Raw genomic sequence first — 19730 nt, forward strand, 5'->3', positions numbered from 1 at the left:
ATGAGATCCCATCTGCTCTTGCTCTCCCTGGCATTGCTGCTTAGCGTCAGAGCAGAGGATGCCTCCTCAAGAGTGGAGCAGAAAGGAGAGGAGAGCTCCCCAGGAAGAGAACAGAAAACAAAGGAAATCCTCCCAGGAGTGGAGCAGGATGATGGGGCACAACAAGAAAAGCCCCAGCAGCAGGAGGAGAGTGTTTCAGATGAACTTCTGGAAGAAGAAGGTGTTCTGGTTCTGAACCAGCACAATTTTGCTCGAGCTCTGAGGGAGATCAAATTCCTTCTAGTGGAGTTCTGTAAGTAAGACCATACAATACAACCTTTCCAATCTGTCTTTCTCATCCCCTTAAGAGAATATCAGAAAACAAGAAACATTGTAGACTAGAATAGATGGGGAGAAATGTTAATCATTTTCTAGCTAGATGCACTCAGGACCTTCAGAAAGATTTTTTTGGTAGAGAAACCTGGGTTCTGTTGCAGGCTCAGGCTCTAGCTTCTGCTGGAGCACTGAGCTCTAAGGAGTTAAGCAAGCAGGGCTACTAATAGTGATCCCTAGGTGGGAGAGTGGAAAGCCATATAACAAACAGTTCCTAAGAGAATTGCATTCTGCATATCAGGCACAAGAGGGTGCTGTACTGCAAGGTCACTCTAGAAAGAAGAGATGGAGTATATCATTGGGAAAGGACATACATGATGACTCAAAATCAAACTGGGGAAAAAATAAAGGAGGAAATTGTAAAGATCAGTTTTCATGATAGTTAACTGGCAAAATGTCCTGTTTAAATTAGATTGTAAGCTCTTCTGAGTAGGGACTGTCTATTGTATGTTAAAATGTACAGCACTGCGTACACCTTTCAACGCTATAGAAATAATAAATAGTAGTAATGATTAGAGCTGTGCTGGCAGGGGCAGGGCTGTACAGCTTTCAGTTCTGGACAAAATGAGAGCCCCTTCTGACATGAGCACTCAGGGCCTTTTTTTTGCACCTCTCTAACTCTGGCTCTGTAACTGAGTAATTTGGCATCTTTGAGCAATGTGGCAGTCTTTAGCTCTGGAGGCCATGCACCAGGATTCCTGGAACCTGCAAGCAAAGGCCCAAACAGGCCACTAGGTGTCACTGTTACACAATGACTGTGATTCCTCCCTGCCCTTTCTCTTCTCCTCCCCCCTCCCCCCCCCCCCCCCCCCCACACACACATACATTTCAACAGCTGTTCACCCTGGACAGTAGCAGTCTTTGATCAGAGAATCAAATGGAGGTTCTTTACATGATAATATGCTGCTCCTCCACTAAGCCTCAAGGCCTGTTCATTAAAAGCATTTTTCTCACTATCTTGAGTGAAATGGTGTGGTGGCCGTTAGTCCACTTTCCAAGGTAATACTGTATATAGAAATAAAACAAAGGAAATAAGATAATACCTTTTTGTATTGGACTAACTCAATGCATTTTATGATGAGCTTTCATAGGTAACCCTTCTTCAGCTCAGAAATATGCTAAGTAGAGGCAGATGCACTAGCTCATGACAAACATTTGTATTATCCAGTGAATAGAGGTTATGTGCTGTTCTGTAGTAAAGCGAGATTTAATAAAATTTCAAGAAAACTATTAAATAAAATAAGGAGGAACTGGCTTGCTAGCTCCATGATGATGGAGGGAACTGAGTTCCACTTCTACCTCAGTTTGGCCAGTGCTAGGCAAAGGCAGCATTATACAATGGAAACAGGAACCAATTCTAAAAGTGAGTGCCTCCATTTAGGTGCCCCATCCTGGTGAAAGCCTCCATTTAGGTGCCATCATGGTGAAAGCCTAGGGTTACCAGACGTCCAAATTTCCCCAGATGGCTTTTCAAAACCCGACACTTTGAAAAGCCTCCTCAAATCGTGTCGGGCAGGGAGGAAATCCACGCATGCATGGGGGGGGGGGTTAGGGTGGGACTGGGGGCGGGATTAGGGTATTATAAAGTGGGGATGGGTAGAACTGGGCGGGTCTAAGGGTCTGGATTTTCTGATTGGAAAATCTGGCAACCCTTTGAAAGCCTATTCTATAAACACAGAGGTTCTCAACCCAGTCCTTATGGCACACTAACCAATCAGGTTTTCTGGATATTCTCAATGAATATGTGTGAGAGAATTTTGCACGCACTACCTCCATTATATGCAAATGTATTTGTCTATTTTCATAATGGGTATCCTGATAACCTGACTGGCTAGGTGCTTCCAGAGGCCTGGGTTGAGAATTCTTTCTGTAATGGTATCTGGACACTCAGGTTCAGTTATAGAATACTATGTTATGTTACGCGAAACCCAGTGTTTGTGTTTCTTACATTTATGAGCCTGCATTTTAGGGTTACTATAAGGCTCTGGAAAAAGGAGACATCCGGGTGTTGTTTCCATTAAAAGCAATGGAAGTAAAACCCAGATGTCTCAATCCATCCTCCTTTTTCTGGAGCCATATGGTAATCCTAACTTATACCAGCCTTGGAGCTGGCGTAATTAAGGTTGTATAAATGCAGCATGGACATGCATAACTTACAGTATTCTGTAAGTTGTGCACATAAATGGAGTCACGCCCATGTCTATGCCTCTTTTACTGGTACATGTACTTAGTCATGTAAGTGACATTATTCTGTACATTGGTTCTGTACATTATTCTGATTGGTTCAGGCGCCTCAGGCCCCTCCCGTGCAAAAAAGATAGTGAATCAATCATTTTAAAATCAGCCAGGAATCGGCCAACAGCGATTGACTCCTTATCCGTAGTGAATCTGGGCCATGGTCCTGAGTTCGGGGAGGTTTTGTGTGGGGGTTAGGGTGGGGCTGGGGGCAGAACAGCGCAGAGCTGGAGGTGGAATGGAACGGGGCTGGGGTTGGAAAGGGATGGGAACAGGTGTCTTTTTATATATAGGAAATCTGGCAATCCTAAGGGTAGGGGACTAGGGAAACAGCATGGAGGGAGGAAGAGATGGCTGGAGAAGAATTATAAAAAGGAGAGAGTGCAGGAGAAAAGAGGATGGAGTAGGGTAGTGCTGGGAGGGGAGAGATGGAAACACCAGAAGAGTAGGTTGGAAGGAGAGAGAGGGACACCCAAAGAGGGGGGTTGGGGGTGGGAAGGATATAGAGAAAGAGAGCACACACGGGAGAAGGGGGGGTTGGAAGTAGAAAGAGATAGAGAAGCACCCTGTGGGGGAGGAGGGTTGGAGGTAGAGAGAGAGAGAGTGAGAAGCACTAAAAGGAGGACCAAGGAAATAGGTGGAGTGTGGATTGGGTCATGTGTCCTCATTTTTTTTGTCTTCACAAATATGGTAACCCTATATCAGGGGTGTCAAACTCAAATCACAAAAGGGGCCAAAATCTAAAACACAGGTAGTCGCGGGCCAAATTTTTTATTAAGATACCTCCTCTTTTACGAAACTGCGATAGTTTCTAGCACGGGGAGCCATGCTGAATGGCCCACATTACTACCGACGCTCATAGGAACTCAATAAGCGTCTGGAGCAGCGCAGGCCATTCAGCGCAGCTCCCCGCTCTAGAAACTGCTATCGCAGTTTCGTAATAGGAGGCCTTAGGAGAAGTATAGGGATACAACCTCTCCACCCCCACACCGGCTCTGTGGTATAAACAAAATAAATAAAAAAGACTTTTCCTCGCTCTTTTAGGTCCTAGTTCATGTTTGCTGTCTAACACCAGCTCTGACAGGATACACATTTCAAATCTGACATATTGTAATCCCAAAATAGAAAATTAAATTATTTTTTCTACTTTTTGTTGTCTGGTCATTTTGCTTTTCTATCATCTTGGTCTCAGTTTCTCTTTCTGCTTTTTGTCTATCTTCTACTAATTTTCTTTCCAGTGTCTGCTATCCATTTTTCTCCTCTTCTCTCTTGTTCCATTCCCTCCTTATGCCTGTCTCCAACATATTGATTTTTGCCATTCAGCTTCAAAAAAAAACCTTTCCGGGATATCAATTATGCCTCTCTAAAGCCTGTACAAATTATTAACTTACCTAGTCTAGCCTCTGACTGTCTTACTCCTGTCCCAATAATATATTACAATGCCAGATCAGTATGCAACAAGGTTCAAATACTAAATGACCTACTAGGGGATCTTGATCCTGGTTTCTTGTGCATTACTGAATCGTGGATTGCAAAAGATGATTTATTTACTTGAAATGAGCTATGTTCCCATGGCTATCGAGGTCTTTTCTCTTCCAGAAACTGCGGAAAGGAGGTGGTTTGGTACTTCTCTATAAATCATTTTTCGATGTACAGATTCTTGAAAAAGGTAGTGATGCATTGCTAGAATATATGCTAGCTACTGTTAATGATGAGCTCTCCTGCCACCCATTAGGTATTCTGTTATTTTATCGTTCCCTGATTCCTTGGAATAAATCTTCTGAACTAATATTTGAGACCATAACAAGTGCTTTCCTAAAATTCCAGAGATTGTTGACTATTGCTGATATTAATCTTCATTTAGATGATAACGCTAATAAGGATGTTATCGAACTCAGCAGTTTTCTCACCTCTCTGGGTTTTTCTCTTAAGTCCGCTCCAACTCATGAAAAAGGGCACTTTCTCGATATCAGCTTTCTTGATTTTACCGATCATAAAACTTTAGCTGAGGATGTTCATTGGGAACAAGTCCCATGGTCTGATCACTTTCTGGGTGCCTCATATCTTCCTGTTTTTATGTCCCATCTTGGGGCTCAATCTTGTACTCCAAAACTTATTACCTTCCGGAAGAAAATCATGAGTGAACAATTTTGGTCACAATTTCTCAAACGGTTTGCTTTCTCAGGCCCAATGCCTCAGAAGTCAACTGGCACAATTGGGTAAACCTTTCTGAGTCCACCTATTGTTCACTGGCTCCTCTATCGACTAAGACTGTTACTCTCGTAAGGCTCTCTGATACCTTCCTTATCACAGAGAACTGAAAAAGAAATGCCGAGCACTGGAGCGTAAATGGAAAAAGTCAAGATCTCCTGCTGACAGACAATCATGGAGGTATAGTATCAGGTCTTATAATGCAACATTAAAAAATGCTAGGAAAAATTTCTACGATGATAAAATTATCAGATCCAACAATCAAAGTAGCACTTTGTTTAACATCTGGCGCTCGTCAATACACCCCTCCTCCCCAATAGCGGATGACTTAGCAAAATTTTTTTAATGAAAAGGTTACTGTTATAAGAGACTCTTTGCCATCATTAGTTTCTTATAATTCTCTGGTGTTGGGTGATACTAATCCAATGGCAATTCCAGCAGATAGAATCTGGACAGCCTTTGAGTTTGTATCTGAGACCCAGGTTGCAAACCTGTGTCATAAATTAAGATCCTGCAAATGTGCTCTGGATCCATTCATTTCATATCTATATGAGAAAATTCCTACTCAGGCCATTTCATCTCTTACCAAACTTATTAATTCTGCCTTATCATCAGGTCTTTTTTCTGCAGAGATGGGTCACATTGTTCTGTTCCCACTATTGAAGAAAGCTGACTTAGATCCATCCTCACCGTCTAGATATCGACCTATAGCGAATATTCCTCTACTGACCAAAATGTTAGAATCCATTATATCCGCTCAGCTTTCATCATATTTAGAGAGATTATCCATTCTTTTATCTTGCCAACATGGATTCAGACTTAATCTCAGTACCGAATCTCTACTGATCTCACTATCTCTAAGGTTTAGCAATTGCAAGCGCGCAATAAGTTTGCAATTTTGCTACAATTTGATATATCGGTGACCTTCGACATTGTTCACCATGATATTTTGATTTACCAACTTTCTGAGATAGGTATTGATTCCACAGTCAGACTGGTTTTCAAAATTCTTACGATCTTGCTCATATACTGTTAATATGAACAGCACCATGTCATCTTCTTGGAAGCCTTTATGCGGAGTCCTGCAGGGATCACCTTTATCACCTATTCTTTTCAACATCTACATGACTACTTTGAAATTTTTCCATTTATCCCCTGCAAAACACTATTTACGTATGCAGATGACATCTTTGTTCTCCTTGAGATAGACTTGCTAACCTCATTGGAAATATAATAGAATGTATAACGAAACTTCAGTCTTGGGCCCTTACTATACAAATGAAACAGAACGAGTCCAAAACAAAGTTATTTTGGCTTAGCCCAAAATTAGAGCAGATACCTTCGTTCATTCTGTTGCCTTTTGGCTCCTCTCACTGCAGATTGAATTTTCAAGTAAAGTTCTGGGTGTCATTATAAGATTTAACACTTTCATTCAATGACCATCTTAATTCTCTGGTAAAAAAAATGTTTCTTTAGTCTCCATATGTTGAGGAAAGTGAAATCCTGTTTCCATCATCAATACTTTGCTGTCCTTGTTCAATCAATCATCCTTTCGAGGCTGGATTATTGTAATTCGGTCTATTTAAGTTTGACCAAGAAAAGCTTTCAAAGACTTCAACTGATCCAGAATACTGCTGCTAGGCTGATCTTTGCAAAAAGTAAATTTGATCACATCTCTCCACTCCTGCAAAAACTTAATTGGCTTCCAATAATTTCCAGGGTTTATTTTAAATGTGCCTGCTTAACATTTAATATCTTGCATGACAATCTTCCTCTTTTAATTCCCCTGTCTTGGAATTCTGTAACATTACCAGATCTACCCCAAAATTTAAATTGTCCTTTCCTACATTGAAAGGTGTTACCTACATTGTTAAATTAAGGAAGTCTCTACTTTTCAAAATTACTGAGCTATGGAATAATTTTCCTATTCAACTGCGCAATCTGGGCTCTTTCCAACCATTTCGAAAACATCTGAAAACTTGGCTATTTTCAAAGTTGTAAATTCCGCTCCTCTCCATACTATTCTAAATCCATATTGTATCTGTTCTCCTTTCTAATTTCTTGTAAACCGTGCTGAGCTCTACTGTTATAGGGCTAGATTCACAAAGCAAACCGATTGTGTACCGATCGGTTTGCAACCCCTTTGTGATCAGATTTCCCTCCGACCTGATTCACTAACCTCTCCTGTGACCACTTCCAATCCATGCATGCAAATGAGGGGAAACACATGCAAAGTAGAGAGGGATGTGATTCACCAACGACATTTGTAAAACCGAATGGGCTGGCCGATCAACCCAAAAAGCAATTGCTGGGGACTAGTCGCAAACGGCTTTCCGACTCTCCAACTCCATTGAAGCACTGCTCTCTGCTGCCCCGGATCTCTCCTGCCTGCTCTGCTCCGAATCGCCACCCTGCTCTTCCCCCATCTCTCCTGCCTGCTCTGAATCATTGCCCTGGCCTGCTTGTCCATGGATCTCTCCTGCCTGCCGCCCTGAATCTCTCCTGCCCTTCCACGCCCTGCGAGCCCATGGTTTTAACCCACGGGTTTAAAGCTCGCTGGGCTAAAAAGTAAATAAAGTAAAGTTAAAAAAAAAAAGTCACAGCTCGGATGGGCATGCACAGACCATCTACAGATAGATGCGTTGGGATCGCACACCAGCAATCCGTGCCGGCAGATGAGGGTGTTCCTCCAATCGCCCCATCTGCATATTGGAGTTTGAAGAATCCATCGGACCTGCCCGGATCGGACACAGATCGGTCCCGATCGGGCAGGTTCGTGAATCTTGCCCATAGAGAAGATGCGGTATATTAAGCCTAAGATTTAGTTTAGTGTAACTTTTTCTTTTCTTTTTTGCCTCTGTCCACTCAAATCTTGCCCTCTTTCTCACCCTTTTTAAATTTTCAATTACCTCTCAATTCTCCATCTCCTCTCAGTCCCTACCTCTCCCATTTCCCATCTCACTCCTTTCCCAGCCTCCTATTTCCTTCTATCTACTCCCCATTACCACATCTCTCCTCCTCTCTCCCCTTGGTCCAACATTTTGCTCCCTCTATTTTCTGTTCTTCTTCCCTCCCCCCTTGATGCTGAATAATGAGATGGAAGGGAAAAAAAACAGATGCTGCATCTCTCTCTCCCTTCCACCCCCAAGCATAACATTTCTCCCTCCCTTCTATCCCCAGATCCAATTTCTCTCCCTTTCTCTTCCCAACTGCCCCCATCCCATCTCTCCCCCTGCCTGCCTCCCTCCCTCTCCCCCCCAGGTCTACCATTTCTCCCTTTCTCTTCCCAACAGTTCTCACGTCAATTATCTCTTTCCCTCTTCCTCCACACCACCCCAGGTCCAACCTCTCTCCCTTCATCTCTCTCTCTCTCTCTCTCTCTCTCTTCACAGCCCAGCATGTCTTCTCTCCTGCGCCAGTCTGATAAAGCCATCAAGCTGAAAAATCTGCTGATCTCAGCAGCGATTCAGCAACGTTGTCCACGGCTCCCCTTCCTGCTTTCCATCTGCCATGGTCTGTTTCCAATGACACGCAACTTCCTGTTTCTGTCCGGGTAGACCACGGCAGACGGAAAGCAGGAAAGGGAGCCATGGATAACATTGCTTAATCGCTGCTGAGGCCGACAGATTTTTCAGCATGATGGTAACATTGGACCGGCGCAAGAGGGAAAACATGCTCAGCTGTTAGAAGGGGAAGTTCAGGAGCATGCCCGTGGCCCACATAAAACAGCCATTCAGGCTGGATTTGGCCCACAGGGCCTTGTGTTTGACACATGTACCCTAGATATACCACCTTTCTGTGTCTACAGTCAAAGCTGTTTATATGTTATATACAGGACCTTATTTTGCACCTGGAACAATGGAAGGTTAAGTGACTTGCCCAGAGTCACAAGGAGCTGCAGTGGATATCAAATGCAGCTCTCCAAGCCACTGCACTAACCATTAGACTATTCCTCCACTCCAGAAAGCAACAGGATAGTGGTACCTATTGAACTGGCAATCTAAATTCAAGTCTCCTGTATTACAGTGTGTAGGTTGCAGCCTGAGCCAGAACACAGGTTCATGATCTTTACTACGACTACAATTTATTATTTCTATAGGGCTACCAGATGTAGGCAGTGCTGTACATTAAACACACAAGAGACAGTCCCTGCTCGAAAGAGCTTACAATCTAATTATGACAGACACACAGGGTAGATCAATATATGCTGCTCATGAAGGGGGATAGAAAGGTAGGAAGCGTTAAAGTGGGTGGGGGCTACAGAGGGAATGAGATACAGCTATAGTGTATTACAAGTAGGAAGTGTTGGGACCCAAACACAGTTTCAAAAAAGTGGGCTTTGAGCCTGGATTTGAATACCACAGAGATGGAGCCTGGCATACTGGTTCAGGTAGGTTGTTCCAGGCATATGGCACAGCACAGCAGAAGGGGTGGAGTCAGGAGTTGGCAGTAGAGGAGAAGGGTATAGACAAGAGAGGCTTACTTGAAGAACAGAGTTCCCAAGGTGGCATGTAGGGAGGGATAAGAGAGGAGAGATATTGAGTAGGTCAGTAAGAGGCACTGATAAGGAAGAACTCTTTCCTCAGCAGTGACTGCGATAAAGGTGTTTGCCCATACATACCTTTATCAAGGTGGAAGAACCAGCAGGTGCTACCATTCACTCAAGGTTATTGCTGCACCTTGCGTCATTCAAGATCCACACAGTACACATTACTGACCTAAAAAGCAAGCCCTATATTTTCTCTCTGTTCTATTATTTTTAACACATACCCCTCATTGTACCAGCCTAGTTTGTTTTTTATCCTACATTCCAAAATAAAAAAAGGCTTATAAGCCCTTTATGTACATGCAAGACTGTTTTATCTGCTTATGGGGGTCTTAGACAGGACTTCCTGACCCAAATACTGTACTTCACTGGAGCCTACTACTACTATTTATCACTTTTATTTATTTATTCAATTTTCTATACCGTTCTCCCAGGGGAGCTCAGAATGGTTTACATGCATTTATTCAGGTACTCAAGCAGTTTTCCCTGTCTGTCCCAGCGGGATCACAATCTATCTAATGTACCTGGGGCAATGGGGGGATTAAGTGACTTGCCCAGGGTTATAAGGAGAGCGTGGGTTTGAACCCACAACCTCAGGAGACTGAGGCTGTAGCTTTAACCACTGCGCCACACTCTCCCCTATATAGCGCTGAAAGGCGTACGCAGCGCTGTACATTTACCTTGTGGCTGCTGCCACCGTGGTAATAACCAAACAAAACTTGAACTACAACCACAAGAAAAAGAAGTCTATGTTCCTTTCACAACTCAAGCTCGAAGTGAAGCTGTCAGCACTTATAAAATACGGGTCCATATCCTGCATCAGAGGACCCAGAGAAGAATGACAGCAGTGGCATGGCAGTCTTGCATTCTTCTAGGTAGAGTTTACCATGGGCCTCCTGATTGGCAGGGCACAGAGTATTTGCCCCCTTTTTGCACATAGGTAAATGTGGGCCTGTGTACGTGTGTCTGGCTCACAACAGGCTTTCAGGGCATATCATGGAGGGGAGCATGAAGACTCTTACAGGGATAAATAAATAAATAGAGGAGTTTTCGGATCAACATACAGTATAGGGGTTGGCCATGGAGGCTTGTGTCTCAAACTATTCTGGAATAAACATCTCTGGTTTCTCTAGCCCTCATAGGTACACAGCCCCATGACCATGTGAGTACCTCTCTAGCAAATCTGCCTCCCAATACCACCTCTTCTTTTCTGGCAGCTTCCAAAAGCCTGGAGACTGAAGAGGTAACACAGAGTCTTATACAGGGGCATTGCTTTGTCTACCTTTGCTTTGTCTACCTTTAATTTTGTCATACCTCCTTTTTCCTACTGGCCATACCTCTCCCTATACACCATAACATCCTTCTATAGTTTATAGCTTATTTAGTAATACATTCACAGTAAGTATTACAAAAACAACCATAAATACTGACACATAAATTTCATCCACGTATCAAACAAAATAAGCAGATAAGTGCTCCGTACTCATATTTCATTTTGCAAAAGAGATATCTCTTCAAAAGCTTCTTTAAAACAGTTACAACCTTTTATTTTCTAATATAAAAGGGTATATAATTTCAAGTGTCCAGACCAGCACAAGAAAATGCTCCCACTTCTAGCTTTCACCGTCACCTTTTCAACCTATTTGGCCACCTTAAGATAATCACATACAATCACACCTAAGTCCCACTCTTTTGTCATGCACATAAGTTCTTCATCCCATAAACTGTACCATTCCCTCGGGTTTTTGCAGCCTAAATGCATGACCTTGCATTTCTTAGCTTTAAATTTTAGCTGCCAAATTCCAGACCATTCTTCAAGCTTCGCCAGGTCTTTCTTCATGTTATTCACACCATCCGGCGTGTCTACTCTATTGCAGATTTTGGCATCTTCTGCAAAGAGGCAAATCTTAGCCAACAGCCTTTCAGAAATATCGCTTATAAAAATGTTTAAAAGAACAGGCCCAAGAATAGAATCTTGAGGCACACGACTGGTAACACCCCTTTCCACAGAGTGATCTCCATTAACAACTACCCTCTGTCGCCTTCCACTAAACAAGTTCCTGACCCAGCCCATCACTTTGGAGCCCATTCCGAGGACATTCAATTTATTTATTAGACGCCCTGGGGGGGACACTGTCAAAGGCTTTGCTAAAATCTAAATACACCACATCTAGCGCACTCTCTCTATCTAATTCTCTGGTCACCCAGTCAAAGAAATTGTTCAGATTTGTCTGGCAAGACCTACCTCTAGTGAATCCATGTTTCCTCTGGTTCTGCATTCCACTGGATTCCAGAAACTTTATCATTCTCTTTTTTAAAGGTGTTTCTATTAATTTGCTTACCACAGAAGTCAGACTTACCAGCCTGTAACTCTCTACCTCTTTCTTACTTCCACTTTTGGGTAGAGGGACCACATCCACTCTTCTCCAGTCCTCCGGTACCACTCCTGACTCTTGAGAAGCATTGAAAAGGTCAATTAGCATAGCCTCCAGAACTTTCCTAAGTTCTTCAGCACCCTCGGATGTACACCATCTGGCCCCATTGCTTTGTCTACCTTTAATTTTGTCATAGATTTGTAGATAGATGGGTTATAAATAATTTTAAATAAATAATAATTTAGCTAGCTCCTCACAAACACAACCCTTAGAAAACCGATTAGGGTCTACCACTCCTCCATCCCTATTTTGTATTTGTCTTCTGCAGTCCTGCTCCCGGCGCTTCAGCCGTGAACACAAAACAGAAATATTTGTTAAGCAATTCAGCCTTTTCTTTATCAATGTCATTGTGCAATGTTGACACCAAGTGGCCTGATCATAGGGGTCAGGACTACAGAATTCTTAAAGGAGCCCCGGTGTAAGTTGAGGGGAGGGGAAGATGGCCACCAATGTACAACAGTGACACCAAGTAGCCAGATTATAAGGGTCAGGATTACAGGATTCCAAAAGGAACCTCGTTGTGAGTTGGGAGGAAGATGAGGGGAAGAGGGACAACACTGTGTAACAGTGATGCCAAGTTGCCAGATCTGAGGGGTCATGAATATAGAGTTCCAGAAGAAGCCCTGGTCCATCATCCCAGGCTAAGAACTGTTGTTGCTATTTCTAGACTAAAGTGAGTTGGGAACTTAGAATAGAGAATGACACGGGTACAAATTTGTCCCCGTCCCTGCAGGAACTCAATTCCCTGTCATGGCCCCGTGAGTTTTGTCACTGTCTCTGTCCCCACCCCACTCCCGTAAGCTCTGCCTTAACCGCACAAGCCTCGAACACAGGATTTTAAAGTGTCTGAGGCTTGTGCAGATGAGGACAGAGCTTGCAGGGGCAGGGACAGGAAAAGAACTTGCTTGAACGGGATGGAGAAAAAATTGTCCCCATGTCATTCTCTAGTTTGGAACCCCCATATGTTGCACATGAAGTCTCATGGCATCAGATCTCAGCCCCAGTTCTGTTTGAGATGGAAGTGTAAAAGGAGATGTGAACAATAATCACATCTTGCACCCAGTAAGGAAGCACAGAAGTGGATAGGACCAAACATAGCTGCCCCTCACATCTTCATCATTTGTCATAGATTCTGAGTAGAGGAATGACACGGGGAGCGATCCCGCAGGCAGCTGCGGCGTGGCTGCGGTTTGGCTGCGGGGTTATGGAGACTCCAAAGCCAAATCGCCGCAGACACAGGGACAAAGTTTTCACCGCCCCGCAAAAACGGTGAAAAGATTTGTCCCGCAGGCCAATGTACCCCCTTCTAGGAACCGCTATTTACCTGTGTTTCACCGTGCTCCTCATTTTGTCAGATCAACCCTTCCTGCCAATAGAACCCGCCCCACCCCCCGACGATCGCCGGCAGGAAGGTGCTCAGCCTTCATGCCGACAGAACCAGCCCTCCCCAACGATCGCGGCAGGAGGGTACCCCATCCCCTCCTGCCTACCCCAACAGCCCCCCGACGATCGCAGCAGGAGGATATCCAACCCCTCCTGCCAGCTCCCCAACAGCCCCCCCTTTGATCACTGGTAGGAGGGTGCCCAACCCCTCCTGCCAGCTCCCCAACAGCCCCTATATCGCCAATAGGAGGGTGCCCAACCCCTCCTGCCGGACCCTCCCCAACAAACCCCGCCATCCCGAAACACCACCCTTAGTCTTACTTTCCAAGTTGGACCGGACAGCTCCTCGCTCGTCTGGCCAGCAGGCCTGCCTCCGTCCAAATGAGGCGGGCCCGCCCCTCCCCTCCCCTGCCTAACCCACAGGATCCTAGGGCCTGATTGGCCCCAAGCACCTAAGGCCCCTCCTATAGCGGGAGTGGCTTTAGGTGCCTAGACCAATCAGGCCCTAGGATCCTGTGGGTTGGGCAGGGTAGGGGCGGGCCCGCCTCATTTGGATGGAGGCAAGCCTGCTGGCCATACGTGTGAGGAGCCGTCCGGTCCAACTTGGAAAGTAAGACTAAGGGGGTTCCGGGGTGGGAGGGTTCGTTGGGGGGGGGTCCAGCAGGAGGGGTTGGGTACCCTCCTGCCGGCGATCTTAGGGGAGGCCATTGGGAGGACCGGCAGGAGGGGTTGGGTACCCTTCTGCTGCGATTGTCGGGAGGGCCGTTGGGGGGGTCTACAGGAGGGGTTGGGTGCCCTCCTGCCGTGATCGCTGGGGGGAGGGGAGACTTGCAGCCGTAGCCGCGGTCACTATGCTAATCACGGCAGGGAGATCTTTGCCGCGATTAGGTACAGCGGCCGCGTCTACTTACCATGTAGGCTAACATGGTAAGCATTAAAAGTACATGTCGTGTTTGTTTTTGTATAGTTATTAACTAATATTTAACTAAGTTTTAAAGTTTTAAAGAATGTTTCCTTTATACGTAAATAAAGAAAAGTATATAAAATCGTACCCATTTGAGGCTTTTATGTATGCAGCGGTGACGGTGACAGGGCGGTGAATGGGGTTGCAGTGGCGGTGACGGGGCGGTGAATGGGGTGGCAGTGGCGGTGACGGGGCGGTGAAGGGAATGGCGGTGACGGGGCGGTGCAGAGGATGGTGAGACGGGGACGGGGCGGTGACGGGGACCAATTTTTTCACCGTGTCATTCTCTAATTCTGAGTAAACTACAACTTAATTTTCTCCCACAATGAAGTAAAGCATAGCAATGACATAGTAAGGGTGAGCGGCGCCCGGGAGGGTAGAGCCCCTCCCCTGCCGCATGTGTACCCCCTACCCTTTCCCTATACCTTTCTAACTTCTCCGGCATGAGTGGCTTGCCCACGTCGGTGTCAGCTCGCCCTTTGATGTCACTTCCTAGGCACGGGTCCCGGAGGTGACGTCAGAGAGAGTGCCGGGGAAGTGAAAAAGGTACGGGGGAAGGCAAGGGGGGTGTGTGTGGCAAGGAGAGGTGCGTGGGGCGGAGAAGAGGAGGGAGGGCCGTTCCCTTAGGAAGACCGTGTTCCCGCACTCACCTTACTATACCACTGCAGCATATATTCGGGGGAGAAAGTGTGGCACAGTGGCCAAAGCCACAGCTTTAGCACCCTGAGGCGGTGGGTTCAAACCCACACTGTTCCTTGTGGCAAGTCATTCAATCCCCCTCATTGCCCCAGGTACGTTAAATAGACGGTGAGACCACCAGGACAGAGTGAAAAATGCTTGAGTACCTGAATAAACTCACATAAATCATTCTGAGCTCCCCTGGGGCGAACAGTATAGAAAACTTTTAAGGCTGGCCCTAACATTGCTCTTTAATTTCAAAATGGAAGGTTTCTATATTAGCATTTTGTTTTAGATAGGGCCTTTATTGTGATCCTGAGATCGCAGGAAATTAAGCCTTTGGACAAGAGATGCAGTGTTTCAAAACCGTTCAAGAGGAAAGATTGACAGGCTTTGGTACTGTTTTGCCAAGATCTTTAATCTGGTCCTCGGTATAGCCCCAGGCACTAGGCAGTGGCTGTTTTCTGATACGTGCTCTTTTCATTTTCTGGTTTGCAGACACTCCTTGGTGCAATCACTGCCAGGCCCTGGCACCAGAGTACACTAAAGCTGCTCAAATCCTAATGGAGGTGTCCACTGATTTGCGACTCGCTAAAGTGGATGGGCAAGAGGAGAGAGACCTACTAGAGGAGTTTAACATTAATGGCTACCCCGCCCTTAAGTTTTTCAGAGATGGGAACAGAACAAATCCCATTGCTTACACAGGTACAATCCAGTACAATGCAAATTCTTATATACCATTAAGATTAAGAGGAACTAGTACAATACTAGGAATTACATATGAATGCATTAGAAATGAAAATATTTTTTAAAAACCAAGTTTTTGTTTACCCTCTAACCTCATATAATCCATTTCTAAGAAAACATCTTGTCAGAGAGATTTCCATTCTAAGGCTACTTGATATCAAATAGTCAAAGAATGTATAGTTTCAATTTGATCTTTTTCCCTTCCTGTCCCCAACACCCTGCCTACATCCCTCTCAGGAGGAGAAACCTAATGGTTAGTGCATCAGACTAGGATCCTGGGGAGCTGGGTTCAAATCCTACGGGAGCTTTGTGTGACCCTGAGCACATCACTTAACCCTCCATTGCTCCAGGTACAATAAAAAAATACCTTAGATCAGGGGTCTCCAAAGTCCCTCCTTGAGGGCCGAATCCAGTCAGGGTTTCGGGATTTCCCAATGAATATGCATTGAAAGCAGTACATGCAAATAGATCTCATGCATATTCATTGGGGAAATCCCGAAAACCTGACTGGATTCGGCCCTCGAGGAGGGACTTTGGAGACCCCTGCCTTAGATTGTGAGCCCACCAGGAACAGAGCATGTAGCTGCATATAATGTGTGTACAGTGCTGTGTACATCTAGTAGTGCTATAAAAATATGATTTAAATATATATACATTATACTGTAAATACATATATCCACATTGCCTTTTCTGCTTGCTGGAGCCCTGTTTCCTATATCTCTCATCTCTTAAACTGTCTGCCTCACTTCCTCCATCCTTTTCTTCCCTAAATATAACCCCTACTACAGGGCCTTGCAGTTTTTGAACAATCTAGATTTTGAAAAATCTAGAAGGACCTGTGTGATGATTAAAACTTCATGAGATGTGATGTTTGACATCTTTGGTGATGTTTTCATTTTAGCTTTATGAGCAAATAAAATCTGTTTTGGGGTTTGTTTGTTTTTCATTTATTTTTTGAAGAGTGTTTTAGTTGGTTGATGTGGAAGAATTTTTTGTGTTCTGGTCCCGCGACAGGACATGATGTCAGAAGGGAACTGATGCTGCTCGCACGGCGAACTTGAGGGGGGGGGTGGAGAGGAGGAGAAGTGCCAGCGCCCCTCACAAAGACAGCGCCCAGGGTGCTGTACCCCCCTCACCTCCCCTTCCCCTTCCTTACTATGCCACTGCCCTTTTGTCTTGTTACTGTCTCCACCCCATGTTCAGCATCTCCCATCCGTCTTCCTACTCATTCCATGTCCATTTTTTTTTTCTTTACCCTAGAACTACATGTCCAGAATTCTCCCATGTTCTTTGTTCTCCTTATCTGATCTAGCAGCTTCTTTCTTCCCTTTCCTAAGCCAGCCAGCCCACCATCTTCCCCCATCCCATTCCAGTACTGCTCCTCTCTTCCTCGTGTTAATCCAGCATCTCTCATCTATCGCCTTACTCCTTTCATGATCACTGTCTTCCTTCTAACCCCAAGCAAGCATATTCCCATTCTTTCCATCCCTTATTTAGCACTGGCCCCCAATCCACATTCTTTGCCTCTTCCAACATTTGATCGTCATTAGCCCTGCCTTTGGCCCTGGTCCTACTAAACCGGGCGGCAATATCAAAGTCAGAGGCCACCGGAGCTTCCTTCTTGCCTGCATCGCTATTCGCTATATCCTCTGCCGGTCTTGATCCCGCCCCTCATAAACAGGAAGTCACTTCAGAAGGGCGGCGGGATCTAGATCAAAAGAGCCTATAATGAATAATGATGCAGGCAAGAAGGAAGGCCCCAAAGCTTCTTTCTTTGTTATTGCCATCTGGTTTAGCATCAGATGCGAAATGCCCAGATGGCATCAGAGTGAAATGCCCAGAACATGGGGTCCCCTGGAGCTTTGGGACGCAGGGCAGCTGCCCTGTTTGCCCCTCCCTAAAATCGGCCCTGCCTGAGGTTGTGAATAGGCTTACCATATAACTCCAAAAAAAGGAGGACAGATTTATTCATTTGGAGTTATATCCTGTCCTCCCAGAAGAGCTCCGAACAGGTTACAAGTTTACATACATAATAAAACATAACACGGTATAGTAATATTCTGGTTTTACTTCCATTGACAGCAATGGAAGCAAAGATGACAGACAGAGACATCTGGGTCTTACTTCTGTTGAAAGCAATGGAAGTAAAACCTGGATTTCTCAATCAGTCCTCCTTTTTTTGGAGCTGTATGGTAACCCTAGTTGTGAGTTCAATTCTCACTGCAGTTCCTTGTGACTCAGGGCAAGTCATTTAATACTTCATTGCCCCCAGTGGCATAGTAAGGGGGGATGGGGGCGAACCACCCCAGGTGCCATCTTGGTGGGGATGCTGGTATGTCTCTGTTCCCCGCACACCATACTCGCCTCCTCCCTTCCACGCCCCCTGTACCTCTTTAAATCTTCGCCAGCGTGAGCAGTTACTCCAGCCTGCTGCTTGTGCTATCACCTTTACTCTTTAAGGTGATTGCTCAACTTTGTGGAATAGGCTCCTCCTTCCCCATATTGTTGCCTCCTGGTTCCTAATAAATCTAAATCCCTCTTTCCTGCACCACCATTTCATTCATTTCATTGAGGAATCTGCCTGCATCTTGGACCTCCATGTGGAATAAGAGAGCATTTCTGAGAATATTACCCTGGGAGGTTCTGGATTTAAACTATTTACATCATAGCCTACATGTGGCTTCCAGAAGCTTCCTCCCACAATTTTCTTATGTCTTTGGGCCCCACATGCCCCACGACAGCTGACTGCTTTTCTGTATATGTCTAAAAATCTTACCTAGGTGACATGTGAAAAACACCACCTTTATACCAGGCAGGCTAGTGACCAAGTGATTCTAATGCCCACCAGCTACAATGCTCCCTCTAAGGACTGGCCAGGTGCATGCACATTTTTTTTTCATGCGATGGGTCAGTGGCTGGGTGGAGATAAACAATGAGGTGAATGAGGCAGGATTATTTCCCCCTCAGTCCAGCAACCCTAGGCACATCATTGGAAGGAACCATCTGTCTTCCATCCTCTTTTTCCTTCCCTTTCCACACATATGGCTCCTCTGCATCAGCTTTTCTAAAAAAAAAAAAAAAAAAGTAAATCTTCAGACTACATAGTTCTCAATGTTCACCTGGCCCAAGGATAAAACTCTTTCTTGTACAGAGGTGGAGCTCTTCTTCAGCAGATAGACAGTAAACTAGTCTGAGCTCTCACTGTACCTATTAATTTTCACAGGACGAAGTGACTCAGGAGGAATTGTGAAGTGGATGCAGAGACAGAAAGGCCCAAGTGCCATTTTACTTGAAGAGGAAGTCAGAGCAGAGCAGCTCATTAACTCTCAGGAACTGGTTGCCATTGGTTTCTTTAAGGTAGGTGACTAATTCATGAAAAGGCCAGTTACTGTGGTTTATGGCTTTGAAATGTGAGGTGCTTTGGAAATACCAATTTGAAGACTAAGAAAGCCAAAACTTGCTAACATACAAAAACCAAGTGTTAGACGTCTGGGTACATGCTCCATTAAGTCTCAGTATAAAATGAGTTGATATTTAGGTAGAATCAGTGCTGTAGATCTTGGTATTTAGAGCAGCATTTTAGAATGAGAATTGAGATGCCTAGTTCAGGACAACTCAAGTTTCACTAGCATTTTAGAACAGGATCTGCCAACGTACAGGCTGTTCTTAAAATATACAGAGAAATGGACATTTATTTGCTGGTTACATGTAACAAGAGCATTCATTTCAGAAACATAAGCATTTAAAATGGGTGGGCAACACAGTCCTCGAGGACCACAACCCAATTGGGTGTCCAAGATTTCCACAACGATTATGTATGAGATCAATTTACTATACATGTACTAGTACGGGGGGGGGGGGGGGGCAGCCCAGCCCCCTGTGCACCCTCCTTCACTTCCCCCCCACAGTGTTTCTCAAACTTTCTCGAGCCGGGACACACTAAAAGTAGTGGCCATGGCTTGTGGCACCCAGAAGTGTGCAGACGTCGCCGTGATGACATCACGCATATTCGTGACATTATCACATCGATGTCCGCGCATGTGCAGAGGCCTTGCAGATGGGCCCTGAGACGCCAGTAGGGGGTGCCAGCAGGGAAGAGAGCCGGAGAGAAGGAGAGGCACTGGCGCCAGCTGATTGCCTATAGCAGTGTTTCTAGACT

General features: G+C 45.1%; 1 protein-coding gene across 1 annotated transcript in view; it reads left to right on the plus strand.

Moving 5' to 3' along the window:
• Nucleotides 1-19730, plus strand: part of PDIA2 (protein disulfide isomerase family A member 2) — a 54449-nt gene continuing 34719 nt past the window's right edge. The window contains exons 1-3 of the mRNA XM_033962584.1: nucleotides 1-292; nucleotides 15323-15529; nucleotides 18795-18928. Of these exons, the coding sequence (XP_033818475.1) occupies nucleotides 1-292; nucleotides 15323-15529; nucleotides 18795-18928 (633 nt within the window). The remainder of the gene's footprint in view (nucleotides 293-15322; nucleotides 15530-18794; nucleotides 18929-19730) is intronic.

Source organism: Geotrypetes seraphini, chromosome 11 (assembly GCF_902459505.1).
Source record: "Geotrypetes seraphini chromosome 11, aGeoSer1.1, whole genome shotgun sequence".
Taxonomy (NCBI): domain Eukaryota; kingdom Metazoa; phylum Chordata; class Amphibia; order Gymnophiona; family Dermophiidae; genus Geotrypetes; species Geotrypetes seraphini.